We start from the raw sequence: 22,456 nt of genomic DNA, 5'->3' as shown, positions 1-22,456 counted from the left end.
TTTTTGTTATGTTTAATTTAAAAGAAAATTAATTACCTGTTATAATTTTTCTTTGATAATATCATCATTAAAAGTTTTCTCTCTGGAGGGGAAAGGGAATGCTGGTGCTTGGTTGCAGGACTATAATCCTCCCCCTGTATTACTGAAGGACTTCATCAGTGGTTCCCATTTGGATTAAGGGTGACATTAATTGGTGGGGGGAGGGAATTGCTTTTCATAAGTGAGTAAATTGTATTTTGCAAATATAATTTGATAATTGGCAATCTTCATTTCCAGGATGGCTGGTACTCTTTTATCTACTCTTTGATGTTGAAAGCAGAAATGTAGGTGTGAGATAAAATCCCTGGAGGAGTCTTAGGGACTTAAGTTTCCACTAATAAAGTTCCCTAGATGCCAGAATTTCTCCTGGTGGGCAGGCACAATAGCACCTAAAGCCTGATGCCACTGAGCTGCTGGGCATGCCAGCTCATGTCTAATCCCTGCTGGGATTCACAAACTAAGTATTCCCTTGCCTATCACACTAGCATGAGCTGATCTGGTAACCATACACTAAGCATGCCTAACCACACCAAAGACAGCTGGGGGATAGAGCAAGCAAGTCCCATTATCGCCACCAGCCCTGTGGTAAGAGCAATGTGGGAGACCCAGATTTGAATCACTGCTCAGCTTGATTTGGAGCAGGGACTTAGGCCCATGTCTTCCAGGGTGAGTGCCCTAATTACCCAGCTACTGCATACCGTGCCTAGGGCTCTTTCAATCACTCTTGTTGAAGCAGTTCCACTTGGTATAACTAATGAGATATTCATTAGGCTAGAAAGAGAATGACAATTATTGTGTAAGCCAGAGGTTAGAGCACTTATCTGGAAGATAGGAGAACTGTTCCAATTCAGGCAGAACAGGGATTTGAAAACAGGTCTTCCAGGTAAGTACCTAATCACTGGGCTGTGAGATGTAATGGTGTAGGGTTCTGTGATGGGATGCATAAATCCCATACCACGGAGATGATGGTGAATGAACTTCTCTGGCCTCAAGCAGCCCTGCCCCACCACACTTGCAAGTCATGTCAGGCCTGGAGAGAAGATATAAAAGGTAAAATCTCTGATAGTGGGAGGTCTGGGAGGAAAATAGACCTTTACTTTTCAGCCGCAAAGTGCCTTGGTGCTTTGATGACTGCCTTTTGAGGCCCTCATCAAGACAAAGGAGGGCTTGAGGCTGAACCGGTATTTTGGTGCTATTACAGAGACTTGCTGGTAAGTGCCAAACTGGGACTCTGGCTTATCAGCTCTCTAAAAGAAGAGTGTCCTGCCATGACCTTGTGTTAGGTGATTTGTGTTTGATTTGCATTTTGATCTTTGACAGCCCTGGAAGGGGTGGACTCCCACAGTTTCAGTTGGCTGGCTGTTTCCCACAACCAGACCTGTGCTTTTGGCTGCCTGGTGATGGAAAACCAAAGGCCAGGTGAGTTCAGAACCCTGTCATGCCTATAGAGGAACCAACCATGTAACAGGGCCTTTGTGTTTTGTGGTGTTAGAGAGGACTGACCTGACTTCATTACCTAAATCTAAAAAAGTTAACGTTGCTTTGAATCCTGCGTGGAGGGAGGTGCCTTTTGAGGGGCAGGGTGTAAGTTCTGTCTCTATATAGCATTTCCTATGGGCTAGCTTAGGTGGATTCCTGCTCAGTTTCTTTCTTGAGTACTGAACTCTCCCCATGCATTATATAGAATGCCTTCAGTGTTCAAAGTGTTGCAACGCCTAAGTCCCTTTGCAGACCTAGCCCATAGTGACTAATGCGTGCATATACTATTTGGCAGTGCATGAAGATATTTAAATCTCTACCCATGCTGCACATAAAATGGTTGGGAGCATGTTACAGCAACACTAGTTAAATTAAATTAAATTTGTTAGTCTTTAAAGTGCTACAGGACTCTTGTTGTTTTTACTAGTTTCTGCAATAATTTATGTAGAAGGCCAGTGTAATTGTAAGAACAAAAAAAATATTTAACCATCTTTTGCACAACATGCTAGTTCTGATCTACCTAAAATGTTAAAAATAGTATAGCTGTGGTGGTGTGAGTGGTAGGAGGAACTAGCTGCCCCAAGTACATGCCTATGATCTTGGCTGAATACATACTCAGTGCAGCTTGTCCCTCCCATCACTCGTGCTGCCACAGCACCACTCTGTTTTTAGTATGCTAGCTTGATGAGAGATAGTACAGGTATGTCTCTTCCAACTGGGAATCACATCCCTAGCTTGAAATGTTGACGGACCTTTTGACTGAAGATATTTTTGGAGATGCAGCAGGGATGCGGTTCATCCATTTCAAAAGTGTGGTAGACCCAGAGATCAGGTACTGATAGGTACCTTAGAAATATCATGAATTAATAGACATCTATCTGCAACTACAATTTTTTTTTTTAATGCTAATGTTGTCTCTTCCTATTGGACTGAGTCCTATTTGATCCTATTGGACCAAAACTTTGCATTACAGAAGTGCCCAAGCTGTAAATACTAATTTCTGTCATACAGAGTCTAATCTTGAAAGCTCTGTACATAGAGGTTCCATTGTTTTGTGAGTTTCATGTATGAAGGGTTTGTAGCATGGGACCCAAATTTTCTATTTCTGTACACTGTACAAATTTTTGACTACAGCCAAAATTGTGGAAGAACCCAAAAATCTCCAAATAAAACCTATCCAGACGTAAGATTTCCAGTGGTTCGGTTTATGTCCGTTTTTAGTTAGTGGCCAGTTATTGTGAATTGATAATATTTAGAAGTAGGTATAGTAACAATCAAAAATACTTGTTTTAGTTTAGTCCAAAAATGACCCTTCTGTATCTGTGTCCTTTGTTATGACACACTATAATACATTCTCTCAGAAATGAGATTGCATAAATATATACTACAGAACGTCTATTTCCATCAATCACAAAGCACAACTAGCATTAAAGTTAGTTTCTCTGCAACTTATCTGAAATGCAGTTACAGTAATATCATATGACTAAGCCCTTTCTTGTAGGCATCCACTAGCTCAGCAACTGAAGACTTTTTGTCAGAAGAATAAGACACATTTATTAAATCAAAAGCTATTTAAGCTTTGTCTAATTGGCTATAATTATTTACAGCACTTTACTACACAACATGTTGCATGCTATTGCAATCACTTAATCTTTTAACATCACATGAATTACTTACCATCAGGAAGTTTTGTCAGTGTAATAGAGACAAACAGAGCAACAAACTTTTAATGGGAGTTAATGTTGAGAGGCTGCACTAAGTATTTTATAAACTGAATGATTTACCATTCAAGATCAAATTAATCTAATTATCAAAATGAACATTGTAATTCTAATTTAAACCATTATATTTGCAACAAATATTTTTCATTTTCTTAATTTGGTAATTTATCTAAGGAATTATGAAGCATGAATATAGTTTCTTCCCCTTTTAATCGGTAAAACTTTTGATTTGCTGACTGCACATTCTCTAATTAGAAACATCATTTTAGCAAAGCGCTTTGCAAGTTAAAAAAATCTAAAGATGCTTTTTCAATATAGACATGTGGAAAAGGTGGAGGAAGACACCCTGAAAAATATTGTAGAAAAGGTTAAATTTTTCTTGAAGAGAAATCATCTTTAAATATAACGGTTTATAGTCTCACAACTGTATTAACCCTGTCTGATAACTATTTTACCTCTAAGTTGGCATAGCCAGAAAAATATTTGCTGTGTCAATCTTTGAATAAAACCACTTTAATCCATGTTAGAAACCATCGGACAGGGCTGTTGAGTAAGCTGTACTAGTGCAATCCACAATTTACATGCATGCATAGAGTTTACACTACTAGACTGCACTCACACAGCTACTTCAGATTAGCTAAAATGATGGTTAAAATCTTCATTTTAGACATAGCCCTTACAGAGAAAACAACTCATAAATGCAGAATTTTGATTTGGTAGCATTTTACATCCACTTTGCCAGGTGCATACAACTACACAAGGTAAAAGGCAGTGGGAAATTGGGCTACTTATATTCTTTAGACACTGTTCCACTAATCTCACCTATAAGTAATTAACTGCTTAGGTGATTGATTGGCTAGAGAGCACCTGATCTGATAAAAGGCTACCAGAATGCAGTTAAAGAGGTGCCCTCAGAAAAAGGAGGCTCCTAAGGAAAGCATCTTAGAGATGGCTTTTCTAGATAGCTGCAGTAGGCATAGCTTGCGTGGAGCTGCATGCTACTTAAAGAGAAGCTGCAGCTGGCAGGAAGGTCCTGGCTCAAAGGAAGAACTCACGGTTGAGTACCTTGTGAGTAAAGGGCCTCATATGGGACTGATAAAGTCAAATGGAGTTTGCCTCCCTGCTAAGAAGCTTTGGTGAAGCTCACTCTTGTGCTTCTGTTGATCTTTCCTTTTAACAAAGAGACACTCAGAAGGGTGGGCAGGAGAGGATCTGCTGTTTGGTGCATAAAAACTTGCTGAACTTATTGACAAATAAACTGGAGAAATTATGACAGGGTGTACCTGATGTCAGCAATCCCTCGATGCAAGGATGATCTCTACCATGGATCTACATATGAGTATTGAGATGACTCAGGAATCCAATCTTGGAACCACAGATCTGCCCGCAATAGGTACAGACATTTCCTAGCGGGTCAGCTGTTTGCTGAAAGAAAGTTCTTTCTTTTTCCTTCCTTCTCCCTCTCTTTTCAGTTTCAAGGGCAAGACATTTCTTCCTCAAAGAGGATCACTGCCTGATGGAGGATATGACACTATTGAGGTCAGTTGGTGGCTTGCTCCTTCCAGCTAATAATGTCCACATCAGTTTTCTTAAGAGATGCTTTCCGTATATCTTTGTAGCATTTCCGCTGACCACCACAAGATTTTTGACTAGTGGTAAGACGAGAGTAGAGTATTTATTTTGGGAGGTGAAAAAATCTGGCATCTGCACACAATGTCCAGCCCAGCATAGTTGGTGCATAAGAATCATTGCTTCAATGCTGATGACATTGTCTTCAATAAGGATGCTGGTATTAATGCGGTGATTTTCCTACTTGATGTGAAGGATCCCCTGAAGGCATCATTGGTGATACCTCGCCAAACTTTTTAAAGTGTTGTCAATAGGTCACCCAGGTTTCACATCTATAAAGGAATGTAGGGATAGATCTTGATATCCTTCCATAGGTCATGATCTTTGAAAATGCATTGGAGCAATTTCGCAAAGGGAGCACTGTGCACTGGATCCTGTGCTGAATCTCACTGTCAATTTTTGCATTTTGAGAGAGTTGGCCACCAGGGTAGTAGAAATGCTCCACTATCTCCAAAGTCTGTCCCTCGACAGTAATTTGTGGTGGATCATGTGCAAGAACTGAGGCAGGTTGATAGAGGACTTTAGTCTTCTTGATGTTAAGTGAAAATCCTAGATAGCTTTGGTAGCTTGTGCAAAAAAATCCACTGTGGACTGAAGGTCATTCTCAGTATGTGCAAGAATAGCATCATCAGCATACTGCTGTACCTGCAGTTCTACACCTAGCTGCAAGGGGGCACATGGGAATGGCATATGCCTTTTATTCTTCCATAAGCAGAAATACTGCAGAACTTCTGAACTCTTTAAAAGTTCAGACTTTTCATAAATTGAAAGACTCCTACTGCTAAGAAGGACTAGCTATCTAATTAAAGAACATGAGGTTGATTCAACTAGGTCTATGCCTTTAATACCAGCACATCAGAGAAGATAGGTTTTCCCAAAAATCTATCATTTTATGGGTTACACATAAATATCAGCCTCACATTCTTTGACTGGATAATTAATTAAACACACTGATCAGGAATACTATTTCATCATCTGTTATGTCTGAAACTCATAAAAGTCCACTTATTGTGCAAGCTGTAAGGTTCAAAAATAATGTAAAATACGCACTGAGTGAAAACAGAAGTTATATGCGGAATACAACCATAGCACAAAAAACCCTCCACAAAGAAACTGGGGTTTTGGCAACTTGTAGTTTGTTTAGTGTGTTGTTGGGGTCTTTTTGTACATCCTTTATAACGAACATTAAAGTATTCCTTATGGCACCAAAAATGAGATGGGACAGGATCTTACCTCTATATTTTATTATTTAATTAGCTGTCTGAGATATCTAACCTTTCTTTTTGAGAATGAGCAACAGGTGATGAAAGAGAAGTCTACAAGAGCTGTTATAAGTATGTAAAGGGAAAAAATACTATATTGTGTTAAGTAAAAACCATATCACACTTTCTCCAAGTTGGGACTCTGTTAATACTGGATAGTTTGTTTGTCACTTTAAAAAAAGGCCAGATCTGCAAATGATGTAAACTTACATAGCTACATTAAAGTAAATGTAGCTGATTTACAGCACCTGAGGACCCTGTAAGTCCAATATATTTAAAGATTTTAAAACATTTAAAAAAGAAGTTGGCTTTCAAAACAGAAATGGAATACATGTGCAGACTAAAGGTGAATGGCTCAAGTATGCCTCATAGCCACAACCCTAAGCTGTAGGTAATGTAGAGGTACACCACCCCAGTAAAAGATCCAGGAAGCATTGTACCTCAGAGATAGAAATTTCCCAACGTTCTCTGGAGCACACTGTAGAGCTCACAGAGGGAGCATGCAACTGGTAACCTCCTTAAGGTGATAAAATATACATTTCTTTCTGTAACAACCCAGTTAAGGTGGCTATTGTAGAGGGTTTAAGGACATGGTCCTTTTGAGGAGGAGAGTTAGAGGCACTAACCCCATACAGTCCTTGAACTCAGGAGTGCAAGGACTGTAACTATGGTTGGGCTCTATATAAAGGCTAAAAAAGGAGGCTTCTTATCGTCTTCAGGCCCCTCCCCATCCCATGCCTATTTGCACCTATGCAGGGCTAGTCACAATATGGCCCCCAAATAAATACTTGTTAAGGTACACTGAGACGATGTTGCATGCCAAGATCAATCATGGCTTTGTGTTTCTCTTGCAAGAGCTGCTAACAATATAATCTTGCTTTTGATGATCAACATTTGCTTTGTGTTAGCTGTGAACAAAGGTGCTGTGCATTTACGTTCAGTGCCTCAGATATCTGAGTGATATTACACATATATACCTCACAGACATTCATGTCTGATGTACTGTCTGAGGTGATGAAGTCACCACATCTTTCAGCATCACTTAATTTGATATGGAAATAACGCTATTGCACATTTAAATGGTAAAGTAACTTGGTATTCAGCTTTGTGATGTATGGAATAATCACTGAGATATATACAGAAGAGCTGTCATACTGGGTCATGGACCAATGGTCCATCTACCCCAGTGTTGTGTCTCTGACAGTGGCCCATACCCAAGCTTCAGGGGAAGTGTACTGAATAGGGCAGTTTGAGTGATCCATCCCTGTCTTCCCCATTCAGCTTCTGGAAGCCAAAGGTTTAGAGTTGCACTGAACATGGGCTTGCATCCCTGGCCATCTTGGCTAATAGCTATTGATGGGCCTATCCATCCTTTTTGCAAGTGTTCTTTAAACAGGAATTCATGGAAATTGTTTTTACAAAAGTTTCTCAACTGTAGCAACAGGTAGTGAATATTAGGCAATAGGCAGATGAACAGGAGCAAGACACCAAAACTATGTTGTAAATCTCTCTCTTTCTTCAGGACTTGCAACCTGAAGCACCAAGAAATGTACTGGGCCTGATTCTTCTGAGTTACCACTGTGTAAATCAGGAGTGGTATTTCTGAAGTTAGTGCAGTTTCTCTGGTGTAAAACCAGTGTAAAGTGAGCTTGATTCTCATCTCACTGCCTTTCGATCTCAGGAGACACCTTAGCGTATCTGACAGTCTTACCATTCTTTAAATGTGTCAATAAAATAGTGGACAAAAGAGAAGCAGTTGACATAATTTATTTGAACGTTCAAAAAACCTTTGAAAAGTACTTCACAAGAGACTACTAAGCACTCTTGGAAGTGAAAGGAAAAAGTACCGTCATGGATCAGAAACTGGCTAACACAGAAAACAAAGAATAGGAATAAACAGTCAATTTTCATCATGGCAAAAGATTAATATTGGGGAGCCATGTTGTACCATACAAAGCTAAGTGATGTTCAACATACGTATTACATGGAGATGAGCAGTAAGATGAATTTGCAGATGACACAATTATTTAGATTCCTCAAGAGCAGAGAAGACTAAAGAAATTTGTATGGACCTTAGCAAGCTAGATGAATGGAAGATTAAATCCAATGCTGACAAATGCAAAATATGCACACGGGAGGGAATAACTTAAACTACTCATACACCTAACTAGGTTCTAAATAAACTGTAACTACTCAAAAGAGATGGGCGCTACTGTGAGCAGCCCCAAGTCATTTTGGAATATCACTTTGTTAAAGATGTCGCCTCAACAGCAGTGAACAAAAAAGCAAAGTGTTAAGACTCATAAGGAATTGGGTAATGAGTAATACTAAAAACACTACACTGTCATTATCCAAATCAATGATGTGTACTTATGTGGAATAATGTGTTCAGTATAGTTCACCTTATCTCAGAAAGGGGTTCAGGGATGAGTAATCTCAATTTTGTTGGAGGCATGGGAAAAACTCTCATACAAAGAGAGATTGAAAAGATTGGGATTACTTGCACTAGAGGAAATGAATGAGAAGTTATGATAAAAAAGTTATACAAAAAAGTAATGGTATGGTGAAGGTAGACTGGGCACTGATATTTGCCCATTCTCATACTACAAGTATAAGAAGACATTCAATGAAATTGAATGGAACACATTTAAAACTGAAAAAGGAAATACTTTTTCCTGTGATACACAACTAGCCTGTGAACTTCAGTGTTACAAGATATCACTGAGGCCAAGAGTTTAGCAGGATTCAAAAAACCATTGTTTTATAAGGCCAATAAGAATATCAAATATTATTATTGTAAGGATTTTTTAAATGTTTTGGCGTGGATATAAACACTTATACTTCAGGACATAAAGCAACCTCTAACTACTGGGAGTTAGAAAGAAAACTTGTGAATCAGTAACTCCATAAGTGGCTTCTGTAGGGTTTTTGAATCATCCACTGAAATACCAGCTGTTAGCCACTAGTCTGATCAAGCATGACAATTCCATTGTTCCTATGCTGGAGAAATCAGAGTTACTGTAGAACCCCACTAGACATAGCATGGCTCTATGGAAGGGTAAGCAAGTGTCTTTGAATATATATATTGTGCAGTTTTGCAAAATGTTAAAAATTTTATTTCAAGGATTATTTAGAATACCTAAAATCCGCAAAACCACACAATGTACTACAGCTGCTCTATACTGTTCGGGGGAGAAACAAACTTAAGATACCAGAACCAGTCCTTGGGGAATACCTCTGGTGTAATAGCCAATGCCGAATAGACCTACAAAGAGGGTTGGTTATTCTGAGCTCTGGAACTGCTCGAGGGCCATTGCAGTTGAGAGTAAGTTAGAGTGGTCCTGAGGCCAGACTAAAACAGCCAGGGAGGTCCAAAGGTGAAGTTGTTTTTGTTTTTTGCTGTTAGTTTAAGTACCTCAGAAGCAGGATGCCTGCCAAACAGTCAGTGGGGCCAGTGGACAATCAAGGTGCTAAAAGAGTACTTGAGGAAGACAAGGCTGTTGCAGATAACCTAAATCCTTTGACATCTCAGTCTGGGACAGTTCCTTAGGTTTATTTCCTAAAAAGAATGGCTGTGGTGTGGGAATTTTCCTCACAAAAGGAGGAATTCTGTAGGAACTCTGGGGTGAATACCATCTGGTCTTGGTGACTTATTACTGTTAAATTTATCAGTTTGTTCCAAAACTTCACCCACTGACACCTCAGTCTGGACAGTTCCTCAGATTTATCTCCTAAAAAGAATGGTTGGGATGTGGGAATCTCCTTCACATCCTCTGCAGTGAAGATTGAGGCAGAGAATTCATTTAGGTTTTCTGCAACAGCCTTGTCTTCCTTGAATGCTCCTTTAGCACCTCAATCATCCAGTGGCCCCACTGACTGTTTGGCAAGCATCCTGTTTCTGATGTACTTACACTTTTTTTCCCTGCTAGTTTGTCTTTAGCTAGTTGCTCTTCCTCTGAAGTATCTGGCACTGGCCACAGACAAAGGCAGGAGACTGGGCTAGATGGACTCTGGGTCTGACCCAGAATGGGCGTTCTTATGTCATGGATGCAGATGCAGTTGCGGATGTAGCTGAGTCCTGTCCTACTGATAGTCTTCATCTTCAAGGTCAAGACCTTGAGCCAGCAGTCTCCTGATTCCTAGTGCAGTGTCCTGTTCACTGGACCACAGCTAGCAATGTCTTTTTATTGCATATAAACTACATACTCAGACTTTAAGGCCAGAAGGAACTATCATGATCACAGGCTGACCTCAAGCACATCGCAGGCCACAGAACCTTACCCACCCACTCCTGCAATAGTCCCATAATCTCTGGCTGAGTTACTGAAGTCCTCAAATCTCGATTTAAGGATTTCATACTACAGAGAATTCACCAGTTAGCCTAGTTTAACCCATGCCGCAGAGGAAGGTGAAAAAAACATCCCTCCCAGCCCTAAATATGGCAAGACCCACTAGCCAGACCCCTGAGAAAGAATTCTCTATAATAATTCAGTCTTCCCCATCTAGTGTCCCACCTCTGGTAAAATTAAACTGAGTGAAAGTCTGTAAATATTTCTTACATTCAGAGTCCAGTTCTGCAGTTCTATTGCTCTTTTTTTAAAATAAAGGTTGATCCTCCTACTGTCCAATTTTCCTCTTTTGTATTCTTCTTTCCATGTGAATCCATTTCCTCCAACAGTAAATGCTGGATGTGGATCCATATGGAGTCAGATGATTCAGATGATCAGAAAAATTGCTAAGAACTCTAGTAGAAAGTGATTAGAAATGTTCCTTCTAGAGAGAGACTTATTCTAGAGCCCAGGGTTAGGTCACTCATCTCAGATGTGGGAGACCAAGGTCTCAGTCCCTGCTCCACTCAGGAATTTGAACCTGGGTCTCCCATATTCTGGGTGAGTTCTATGTAGGGCTTGAGCTGGTAGATATGTTCTGAAGCAGTGCCTCCACACATGTACTGGATCAGGCCCCACAGGTGGAGAAGATCCTACTTTGTGAATTCTGTCACTGCTTAATTCTGAGTTAGGTCTCGAACTGCTTGGTAGTGTCAGGAGTGAGGCAACTGCGTACATACCCACCAGCAGAAAATGAGGTGCCTAGGGGACTTTTATCAATGGAAATTTAGGTACCTTGTGAATATAGGACTTTTAGAGTTAAACAGGGCTGAGCAGGAATACCAGTGGCTCCAAAATATTGGATGTAGGTGTCTAAAAGGGGCCACTACCATTTTGAATACAAGCTCCACACAGGAACCTCATAAATCCTTCCCTTCTCCACAAAAGATGTATGTCCAAGCCCTTAAAGAGTCAATAGCAACAATTCATCTGCATATGTACTGACAACACTGGCACATATCTATATGCCCCTTTTCCTGCACTTTTTGCTGCTTGGAGAACAATCAAGATTAATTCATTACTTTATTTTCTATTTGGAAATTATATTTGAGCATGGATGCTGTAGAACACTAATAAGACACTTTTGGGGGTGAGTCATATATGACAAATACATCAACAGACTAAACGTATGCTAAAGTTACACAGCTGCTTAAGTGCTCTCTTGGACAGAAACCTAAGTCCTTGTAACAAGTAAAGAGCCATGCACACCTATAACATTATATAACTACATCAAGCCTGTGGACCTGATTCAACTCTCCTTGAAGTCAATGGAAGCCTTTCCACTGCTTTCAATGTGAATTGGATAGAACACTTATGCACAATTATAGCAGGCTAAAGAAGATGAATTATATGATCATAATGGATGGAGGAAAGTAACAACAGAAACTGCTGCAGATCAGTTTAACAAATCTAGAAAAATAACCTTTATAGTTACACTATATTCCAAAGGTCTAAACAAGAAATAACTGATTTTTACATGCCAGTTGAATATCAACTCTCTTAAGACTGGATGAATCACTTGGGTTACTGTGTCAGCTGGTTATACTCATTTAAGATGACTTTTAAAATCTGATCTAAATTCTTTATAACAAATATTTTAAGATTCCATGCAGATCTGTGATGATAACTATATTTTGAGAAAAGGTTAATAAGTTAGGGGCGGATTGTGGCTCTACAGCTGCAGGCCATATTGGAGCTGGTAGTGAAGCATGATACCATCTGATTTCAGAGGGAGTGAGACTGCCCCCCAAAAAGGGTAGTGTATGCTCAGCTTTGCTGACCTATGTGGAAAAGGTGCTGCCTGCCCACTTTTGGAATCTAGTGCTGCTGGAGGCATTAAGACTCCTGTGGTTTCCCCACCCTAAGCATAAGGATTATGATTGTATCTGCTCTTGGAAGAATAATACAAGGAGGGGAAAACCTTGTACCCTCTGCTCACCTAGCACACCTGAATAGGGACAGATACCATCTAACCCTTTACATTTTAGTATTCTCAAAGCATAAAAGCACATGAAACCAAGCACTTCTTCCCAAGACACATTTTTAGCAAGTGCTATTGTACCTAATTCCTGCTTCCCCCCGCCCCCCATTTTGGTAAGAATCTCCTATTAAACTAGCAGGGCAAAATTCTGCCCCCCATAGATAGATAGATAGATATAGGTGTGTATGTAACACTTTGAAGTCAGTGTGCATTGCCCATGTGTATTTGACAGAAGAACTTTTACCTTAGAGCATAATATTCCAAACTCTATTAGCTCATATGATTTTGAGTAATTTCTTAATTTTTCTGTGCCTCAGTTCACCTGTATGTCAAATGGTTTTATTAATACTTGCTTGTTCCTCAGAGGTGTTTGGAAGATTATTGGTTTGCTTTGAAATCCTAAGATAAAAGGCATCAATATAAGTGAAATATTATTGAAACAATGAAAATTTCCTTTGTTGCAAGCTGCAGCAGTACTATTGCCTTTGGTTGCAACTGATCTGCCCTTGATAACATTCTCTGGAAGATGTCAGGTCTGGGAGAAGAGGAAGGACTGGAGGTGACTGTTGCATTCTGGGTTAATTTTTTTTAAAGGTGATCCGCAAAGCTAAACTGGAAATTGGCTAAAAGAATAGATCACTGCTGCTGGGGTATGTCATATTCCTGAAAAAACAATCAGAAGACACCAAACTTGACTTTCTAATGTAAGTTAGTCACAGCAACTTGAATCTGTACATGAATCTGTGGAAAGATCACTAACAGGATTCATGTCAATCCAGAATGTCCAGCCACTGGGGAAGGTCAACTGTGCTATTGAGTTTGAATCTGGATGCCTCTCTGTACACATGAAGAAAGTATTGTGGAGAAATCTCAAATACAGAAACAGACGAGTGGATTTCTTTCTTTTGTTTTTCTCTCCCCACTCACTGGAAGGAAAAATATACAGCACTATCTGGATCACTTGATAAACTGGGCCTATTCAGCCAAATGCAAAGTTATGCATCTAGGAACAAGGAATGCGGCCATTCCCACAGAATGTGTGATTGTATACTGGAAAGCAGTGACTCTGAAAAGAATTTAGGGGGTCACAGTGGACAAGCAACTGAACATAAGTTCCCATTGTGATACTGTGGCAAAAAGGGCTAATATCTTCTACATATGTGATGAGGAGTAAGGAGGTGATTTTTACTTCTGTATATGCATTGGTGAGACTAGTTCTGGAATAGTGTGTACAGTTCTGGTGTCTACATTTTTAAAAGAATGCCGAAAAATTGAAGAAAATGCAGAAAACAGCCACACAAACAATTCAAGAGTTGGATAAAATGCCTTACAATGTGAGGTATGTCTGCACTGCAATTGGGAGATGTGACTGCAGAATGTGTAGATGTATTCAAGATAGCTAGTTTAAATAGAGTGATGCCACAGCAGCATGTGTGGCAGCCACTCAAATAAGTACCCAGGGTCCTGAGCAGGCGGGACTAGCCTATGCAGCCATCTATGCTGCTATAGCTTCACTGCTATTATGTGCGCTAACTTTCATCTAGCGACATCAAAGCTACTAAGGTGCCACAAAGATGTCCTGGCTCCATGTGACAAGATACCCTCCACTTGCCCTAGTAACCCCATCCCATCTTTTGATCTCCCTCATGACCTCTCATCCCCTGACTTACTCTTCTCCTTAACATTTTATTATCCTCTGGCTGTTTCCCCTCACAATACAAGCATGCTTTAGTCTTTCTCATCTTAAAAAGTCCTACCCTTGATCCCACTTGCCTCTTCAACTACCGTTCCTTCTCCTTTTAATCTCTAAAGTCACTGAGCATACTATTTACAGTCACTGTCTAGAATTCCTCTCTTCCAATTTCAGCCTAGATCCAGTGGTGCTGGAACTAGGGGTGTTGGGATGCTGCTGCATTCTCTGGCTTGAAGGAGTAATAATGAACACCAAAGACATGGCTTTTATCAGCAGCACCCCCACTATAAAAATTGTTCCAGCAGTCCTGCCTAGAACTTCTCCAATCTGGCTTCTGCCCCTTGCACTCCACTCCCTTGTTGTCTACAAAGTCTCTGATTACTCCTTTCTAACCAAAGTTCAGAATCAGTACCCCATTCTCCTCCTCCTTGACCTGTCAGTCCCTTTCTATTCTGTCGACCATGTTCATATTGAAATCTTGCCCAATTTTGGCTTCCATGTCTCTGTCCTCTCCAGGCTCTCCTCCTACCTTTTAATCTCTCCTTCTGCCTGTCCTTCGGAAAATTCCCTGTCCTCCAATTTTCTGTGAGGGGTTCCACAGGGCTTGGTCCTTGGTCCCCTTCTGTTCTCCCTCAGTATCTTATTTCTAGTAATTTCATCTGCATACACAAATTCAACTACCATCCTTATGCTGTCAACTCACAAGCTACCTCTCTACTCTAGACCTATTGTCTTCTTTCAGTCTAAACTAAAATCTAGGCCTGTCTTTCTGATATCACCTCATGGATGTGTAACTATCAGCTCAAGTTCAACATGGCTAAAACAGAGTACTTAGGGTATGTCTACACCGCCAGTGACATTGTCAGCAGTGCAGGATCGATCCACGGGATCAATTGAGCAGCAGTGGAGGCCTGCTCAATCGAACCCAGAAGTCAACGCCATTAATCCACCCCACAAAAAGAGTAACGCTGCATCGACCGGAGGGCATTTTCCATTGGCACAGTGCAGTGGGGACACCATGGTAAGTAGAAGTTAGTAAGTTGACTTTACGTAGCTTGCGTATCTCCCGTCGACTGACGCCAAAATCTGCCAGCAGCGTAGACCAGACCCCAATCTCTTTCTACCCCTGCCAACCTCTTTTCTTTGGATATCACCACTATCCTGCCTTTCACTCAGGCATGTAATCTGGGCATCATCTTCAGCTCAGACTTCTCTTTGTCCTCACATCCAGGCTATGTATAAAATATCTTACTGATTCTTTCTGCTTAACTTCTAAGATGTTTTCCTCAACTTAACATTTAATCAGCTTCTAAATTAATCAGCTTTTAAATTACTACACTCCTAGGACTCATCTTTCTTGAAAAGTAACAAATTATGTTAACTGATTCATATTTCTTGCATTTCCATCCACAAATGATAGTAATTCTATGATCAAATATAACAGTTTAAAATATAAAACATTTCAGAAAAAGTAGTCTATTACTCTCTTTCATAGCCCCAAAGCAACACATGAACCAGGGAAAGATAGGCATTTCTCCAGTTAATTTGCCTTCAGGGCCCAATCCAGTAAGTATATTCAGGGCTTGCCTATCTGATCAGATCCCAATAGAGAAGCTTACACAAAATACAAGGAAGGAAACACATCCTCATAGTGTTTTGCCCAGTGGTTAAGATACTCACCTGAGATGTAGAAGACCCCCAGTTCAAGTTCTTCTTCTTCTTGAGTGGGAATAAAGAATATGAACTGATACCCACTGCTTCTCAGGTGGATGCCCTAGCCTTATGGGCTATGGGATATTCTGATGTAGGACTCCCTCAGTCTCTCCTGTTTAAGCTGTTCCACTCTAGATAAATAATTTTTAAAAACTCATTGGCGCAAAAGGGTTGGATCCTGGGTCTCCCACAGGAGTGCTCTAACCACCAAGCTACAGAATCATTCTCATGCATATACATACCCCCACACCCTCTGTTCCACTGAATAAAAAATGAAAGAATCATTGGGCCAGAAAGCAAGCAAGAATTAGAACAAATTCTTCCCTGCTCTAAGGAGGAGCAATTCCATTGACTTTATCATTTACTGTTAGAGTTATGCTTGTTTACATCTGGCTTAATCTGACTCACTGAGAGGACAGGATCCTGGAGAAAAAAATGCACAGCTTGCATCTCTCCAATTCATTTGTGATCTACTTCTCCTACTGCCAGCAAATCAGTTGACTAATCTTAAAAGTAAATATGAATTTTTTCATCCTATGTAATTATGCTTTGGTGCCTAATCCTGTCAGCATGTTCTTGCATGTTTCCAGGAGTGGGCCCCTTGATGGTAGTTAACTGGTAAGTGGTGAAATGTCCACCATGACAAAATATACTGAAAAAGAGATTACTTACCAGTCTAAACTTTGTTCTCTGAATCTACTGCTTCCATAGAGATCCACGCTGAGATTACATGTCATGCAGCAACAGAAACCATACAAAGCAGCTGGATGCTGGAAGAAATGTTCACGTGGCTGGCTGTTGCAACATTCTAAAACTAAGAGTTATGAAAAACCCAGCTCCTAATTTTTCCTCTCTAATTCTGAGCACATCCTGTAAATCTCTGAAGTAGAAGGAGAAAGGGAGGATTGGTGTGGCTCTGGAAAGGCAATACATTTCAGAACAAAAGTTATTTGGGTAAATGAACCATCTTTCTCTTTCATGACACTATCTATCCAGATCCCATCAGTGAGAGTTTAGATAGTAGTGACATTTCTCAGGAGAAGGGTTGAGGAATAGTGATAATTGAAAAGTGACTGAAATATCCCTCTCCCAAATGGAGTATCTCATCTGAACTGGACTCAGTATTGAGAGAATAACATTTTGTAAAGTTTTAATCAAACTTCAGGTTGCATCTTCGCAGATCTCAACAATCATTATATGACTAAGAAGATGCTGGAGAACCAGCTACTTCTTTGGTAAAACTGTATTAGATCCTGATTGAACAGGAACTTCAGGGAGTGTTTAGCCTGTCTGAATGTAAAATTTTATCCACTTGGATCATCCCTGGATTGAAATGAACTGGGCCTTAGCTTTTCACCAAAAGGCACAAATTACCGTAGACTTTGTCCTGTCAAGAAAATGGCTAGTAGCTTCTCTTAACAGCAAAAGTGTGGAACCAATCTTAAAAGGATTATAAGGCTTAGTAAATCCTAGTAAAAAAGTTGCCTGATTTTAATGAAAGTCCAAGACCACCATAATCAAGAATTTGAGATATATTAGGACTACTTTATCATTGTGAAAATTTGCATAAGGAGGATCTACTATCAAAGACTGGTGGTTCTGAAAATCTTCTGGTAGGTACTATAGCCACAGGAGAAAGAAACTTCAATGATTGATGCTAGCGGAAACAAGTACCAAGAGGCACAAAAGGAGCTTCCATAAGCCCTATGAGAACCAATAGTTTAGCCCTATTGATATGTTATAATATGAAAATATATTGTCATAGAATCTTTTTAATATACTATTTTCTAAAGGATTAAAGAAAGACTGAGCTCATTTGCACAAATAAAGGGAAGACAGAGATGATAGCCCAAATAACTTTTTGTTGTATCTAAGGACAAACCTGAATCCATCGAGGACAAAAAAAACTAAAATAATTGAAGAGACAAGAGACTGGATTTCTCTCTTTAGGCTCTCCAAATTTTGAAACTGTTTTCACTTAGGCGTCCACCTTTGTAGCAGTTGTTTGTCCAAAGGTATTACATATTCTGTAATGATCCAAATAGTATCCCCACTGAAGCTGATGTACTTTCTGTACTTCTGTTTTCCAGAGATATAGATGTATGTATCCTGAAACTTGATGGTCTTGACCAATCCTGAGAATGTAAAAGCAGGGGCTATATTGCCCAGTTGTACAGTAAACCTGTGGCACTCACACCAATTATATAGTCTCTGAATTTACAGAAGAGATCAGACCTCATCACTTAAGAGCATGAAGAAATGACTCCATGGAGAAAAATGGAAAGGAGATTGGGTTTTGGCATGAGCTCAAACTGATGGGCATGTCACGATTCAATAAATTCCAAAACCCATTGCTCCAAAGAGATCCTGCCATGCCTGTAAAAATATGCATAACCAGGAACTGAAATTAAAAGTGACTGGATCCTCTGGCAAAACTACAGCAAAGCTGTACGCACAGAAAAAGCCAATGGACCCAAAACCGTGTAGTTTTTGGTAACCTCTGAAATGTGTTTTTACTGACTGATCATATAAAGAATCATACTTGACATGGAAAGTACTTGAAGTAGAGTGGCCTCACTGATACCAGAAAGACTGACCCAATCTCAGTAACCTAGCAGTTAATCTGGTCAGAGAATTCCATAACCAAGAAGGCTTACACCAGAAGAAAGGCATAGATAAGGACCTACTCATCAAGTCTAACCTGTATTTTGAGACCCTCTACCCTTCTCTAACAGTGAAAAGAGACTCCAACTTTTTGCCTTCCAGAATATGCACCAAGGGAACACCTTAGCTTAGAATAAGTAGCAACCTATAGCTTCCCCATCATTTGCAGTTTCTAAGATCAAAGCCACAAAAGAATATGCCTTCCTCCCATGTTGGTCCTTTCAGAGACTATCAACACAATCAATGAATCCAGGTGGAATATTGTCTGGTAAAAGGAAACGGATTCCTGTTTGCTGAGAGAATAGAGTTGATAGTGATAGGCCAAATATCCAGCAGAAGGTCAGCTTGAACAAACAGCATCCTGTGTTGGGCAACCAAGCTGGCAAATGTGCCCCAGAAATTGTATCAGAAGGATACCTACTAGAATCTATGCTTTTATCCTCTGGAACCTTACTCATGTCTCCGTTACCTGTGATGAGATGCAAAGCCAGGTTTGGAAATAGTAGATTCCCCCAACATCCTTTAAATCTGAAATATGGATTAGTTTGGGAGAGAACCTGTAGAATCTATGTAGAACCTGAAAGAATAGGCCTTGTATCTGGATAAAGGAGCCGAATGTCTTGAACCTAAGGAAGCCCTTTCACTTCCAGACTCCTAGGATCTGACAGAAATTAAGCACCTTGGATCCATTGAAAGCCCATCACTCTCAAACTCACAGATTCAAGGAAATGACCTGAGTGCCTTGGCTCTCTGGACTCATGAGATCCAACAAATTATACAAATATCTTAGATTGGACTCCGGCACGCAATGCTCAGACTTATAGGGCTCATAGTTCCTTTAAACCATTTTGTCAGTGCAAAGGAGCCATTAAGCTGGCCTAATTGACTAACTAAGGGTTTTCTCAGAAGGGCTGGCTCTACACTATTCTATATAGGAGCTTCTTGGTGTGCTCAGGAAAAAGAAGGCTTGGCCAAAGTGCTACTCCATGCTTCAGCTTCTGGAACAGCTACTGGGGGATTGCTGCATTTAGACAACACTTAGAGCATGTGCTCCTATACTGCTGTACGTTGTGGCAGGGGTTGAAGTGTTCCATAGCTGAATGTAGGAGTGGGAAAGTTTAAAAGTAGCATCAAGCCACCTATTGTCCCTCACCTCAGACTTGCAGAACTTGGCCAAGCCCCAAAATAGGACCCGAAGGATAAGACTGGGACTGCTTTAGATCCAAGAAGGCCTTATCACTTTTGGATCCATAATGGTAGGGCATATATGGAGCCAATCTTTGATTGAGTCTTTACCAGATCCAGAGAACTAATGCATATTACTAGATGACTGTTTAACCCCAACACTTCCTGCATGTTGTTGAAGAAGCTGGCTGCAGGATACATCCTGAGACCTTAGAGGAGCTGGCTTCACTGCTTATAGGCAATGAATGCAAAGAGCTCTTGTTGTGGTGGAGGTAAGAACTTCTTCTGTAAATAGGCTTAGGCAAGAAGAGTCCCTACTAAATGATTGAATCCTACTCTGATGTGTACGCTTCCCCAGTGACTAAGCACTTTGAAATGGGGTCCAGTGCTTCAAAGCAGGGCATGCACTCTCACAGTGGTGATCTTTTGAGACAGCGTTCAGGAGAATAAACTGATATTTTATAAAATCTTCTTGTGTGCCATAAATCAACATTTGCAAGTCTCTGAAATAAACTAAGTAGTTACCTGGCAAGGTTTTTTCATTTTAATTGCTATAACGTGGTATCTATAACAGCAGAGTTCACAGGTCCACGACCCTCTTTCACTGATCCACTTTAAGAGGCACAACTGATGTGTGTATCGTACTGACCCATCACATCGGCAAGGATTTAACAATTCACCCTGAAACAAGACAAAAATAAATGTCAAGAAGGATTTATTTGTTTTCTTGCACAATATTTCATGTTTCCTGGTCTGGACAAATGAGTTTGTTTTAGTCAATATTCTAAACTTTGGTATTCTTGGCTAGAATAAAACTCAAAAGTTAGAGCTACTTTAAAGATATTATTATCTCCAACTTAAGTATTCCATCATATTTCAAAAAGCAGGTATCTGTCACTGCATGTGTAATTATTATGCCAATGATCACATTGGGTGAATAGCGGTACTATTTATTCTCTCTTTCTAATAAATTTAGATGGATGGTTAGATGCATTTCCTCTGCAGTTATTCTTAATCATGTGTATGAAAGAAATGCATGACATCCTAGTGAAGGACATGCTTACAGTAGCATTTGTACTGTAAAGAGTGTTGACCCTCAGAAATTACGCCATCAAATTCTTTACTGAATGAACACTTTAAAAATTAATCTAAATATGTCTTTGCTATCAGAATTACATCCTACAACAAATTATTATTTACTGAAAAATGCATAAATGGCTTTGTGCTTGGTTGAAGCTTTCTTATTTCTATGATACTATTTCTAAAATGTAATAGGCTACCTGTCATGCTAACAATAGCCCTCAATTATGTTCTAAAATAAAACAAAAGGCTAGTCATCTCATATATTAAAGTCTACCTGGACAATACAAATAATATCTTTCTTTTTCTGGTTTTTTTTTCTTTCTTTTTAATAGAGAAAATAAAGTATAACCAAATCCCGGTTTAGGTCTTAATGGCCCTCGGTGCTGTCAGAAGCTGGCCAGCTCCGCTGAGCGGTATAGAATAAAATGCTAGTGGAAGGGTCTAGTAATGATCAGTTATGAAATCTTTTCTCCATAAGACGATTTGGAAACTAGTAATGGTTAGTCACAGTTTAGAAGAGAAGACGCCTGGAGCATGTGCTTTCTCCCTCGAAGTCTTCGAGGGGAGAGGCTGCGCTCTGCCTAAGCCAGCAGCCAACTCGTTCTCTGCCTTTCGAGATTGGCAGGGGAGGCTGGCAAAGCTCTTCCCCCGGCTGGCCACAGCCCCCCAGCGCTGGCACCCAGGGTGCAGCTCCGCGACTGCGTTTGCCCCACGCTCTCGCTGAGCTGAGCTGAGCTACGAGCCGACGCGGGGCGGCCTCGCAAAACCGAACCGGCCGGACCGGGCCGGGTTGGGGCCGGTTTTCCAGCCCAGCGGAGGCGAAACCCGAGGCGCGGGGCCGGGCGCGGAGCCCTGTCCGAGGTGCTGATCGCGGCGGGCTGCCGAGCTGCAGCCTCCAGCAACCTGCCCCTGGCCGCGCGCGCGAGAGAGACGCAGGCGGCGCCGGTGCGGGGTCTCGCAGTCCGTCGGTCGGTCCGTCCGTCCGTCCCGCCCAGGGGCGGGGGAGGGGTCCGGCTCTCACCTGCTCGGCGCCCTGGAAGCAGATCTTGCAGATGGGGCCGGCGCCGCCGGGGTTGCTGTCGCTGCCGCTGTCGCTGCCGCACACGGAGCGGGTCTCGGGTTTGTCGCCGCGCCCGGCCCCCACCTCCGAGCCGCCCGGGGAAGTCCCGCCGCTGCCGCTGCTCTGCCCCGCCCCGGGGGGGTCGCCGGCCGCAGGCTCCTCCTGGGGCTGCAGCCGCCGCAGCCCCGCGCTCTCCTCCGCGGCCGGCGGCTCCAGGGGGGCGGCGGCGGCGGGGTCTCGCTGCGGCTCCCCGGGGCGGAGGCTGCTGCTCACCCCGCCGCAGCTCATCTCCCCCCCGGCCCCGTCCCTCTTGCCCGGGACACCCGAGCCGGACCCGGGAGCGGGGAGCCCGCTCTGCGCCCTCAGAGCCGCCGGGAAGGTGGCCGGGGCCGCGGCGGGGGGCGGGTCCCGCTGTCAGGGCGGCTCGCGCCGGTCCGGCTCCAGACGCAAACAGCCGCCTCCGAACCGAGCGAGCGAGAGAGACGGTTACACGGCGCGAGCCGGGCGGGGGGGGCGGGGGGGGAGGGAGCGACTCGAGCGCGAGACAGTCACTGCAACC

General features: G+C 41.6%; 1 protein-coding gene across 1 annotated transcript in view; it reads right to left on the bottom strand.

Annotated features, from left to right (window-relative positions):
* Positions 1-22,185, bottom strand: part of MARCHF11 (membrane associated ring-CH-type finger 11) — a 31,153-nt gene extending 8,968 nt beyond the window's left edge. Inside the window, exons 1-2 of the mRNA XM_067569271.1 lie at positions 21,859-22,185; positions 20,280-20,435 (exon numbers count right to left, since the gene is read on the bottom strand). Of these exons, the coding sequence (XP_067425372.1) occupies positions 20,280-20,435; positions 21,859-22,185 (483 nt within the window). The remainder of the gene's footprint in view (positions 1-20,279; positions 20,436-21,858) is intronic.
* Between the last annotated feature and the right edge of the window lie 271 nt (positions 22,186-22,456).

This window comes from Emydura macquarii, unplaced genomic scaffold, assembly GCF_026122565.2.
Source record: "Emydura macquarii macquarii isolate MOO-44397 ecotype Brisbane River unplaced genomic scaffold, CSIRO-AGI_Emac_v2 contig_320, whole genome shotgun sequence".
NCBI lineage: Eukaryota > Metazoa > Chordata > Testudines > Chelidae > Emydura > Emydura macquarii.
Note: the sequence above shows the minus strand (reverse complement) of the source record. Positions and strands in the feature narration are given on the sequence as shown.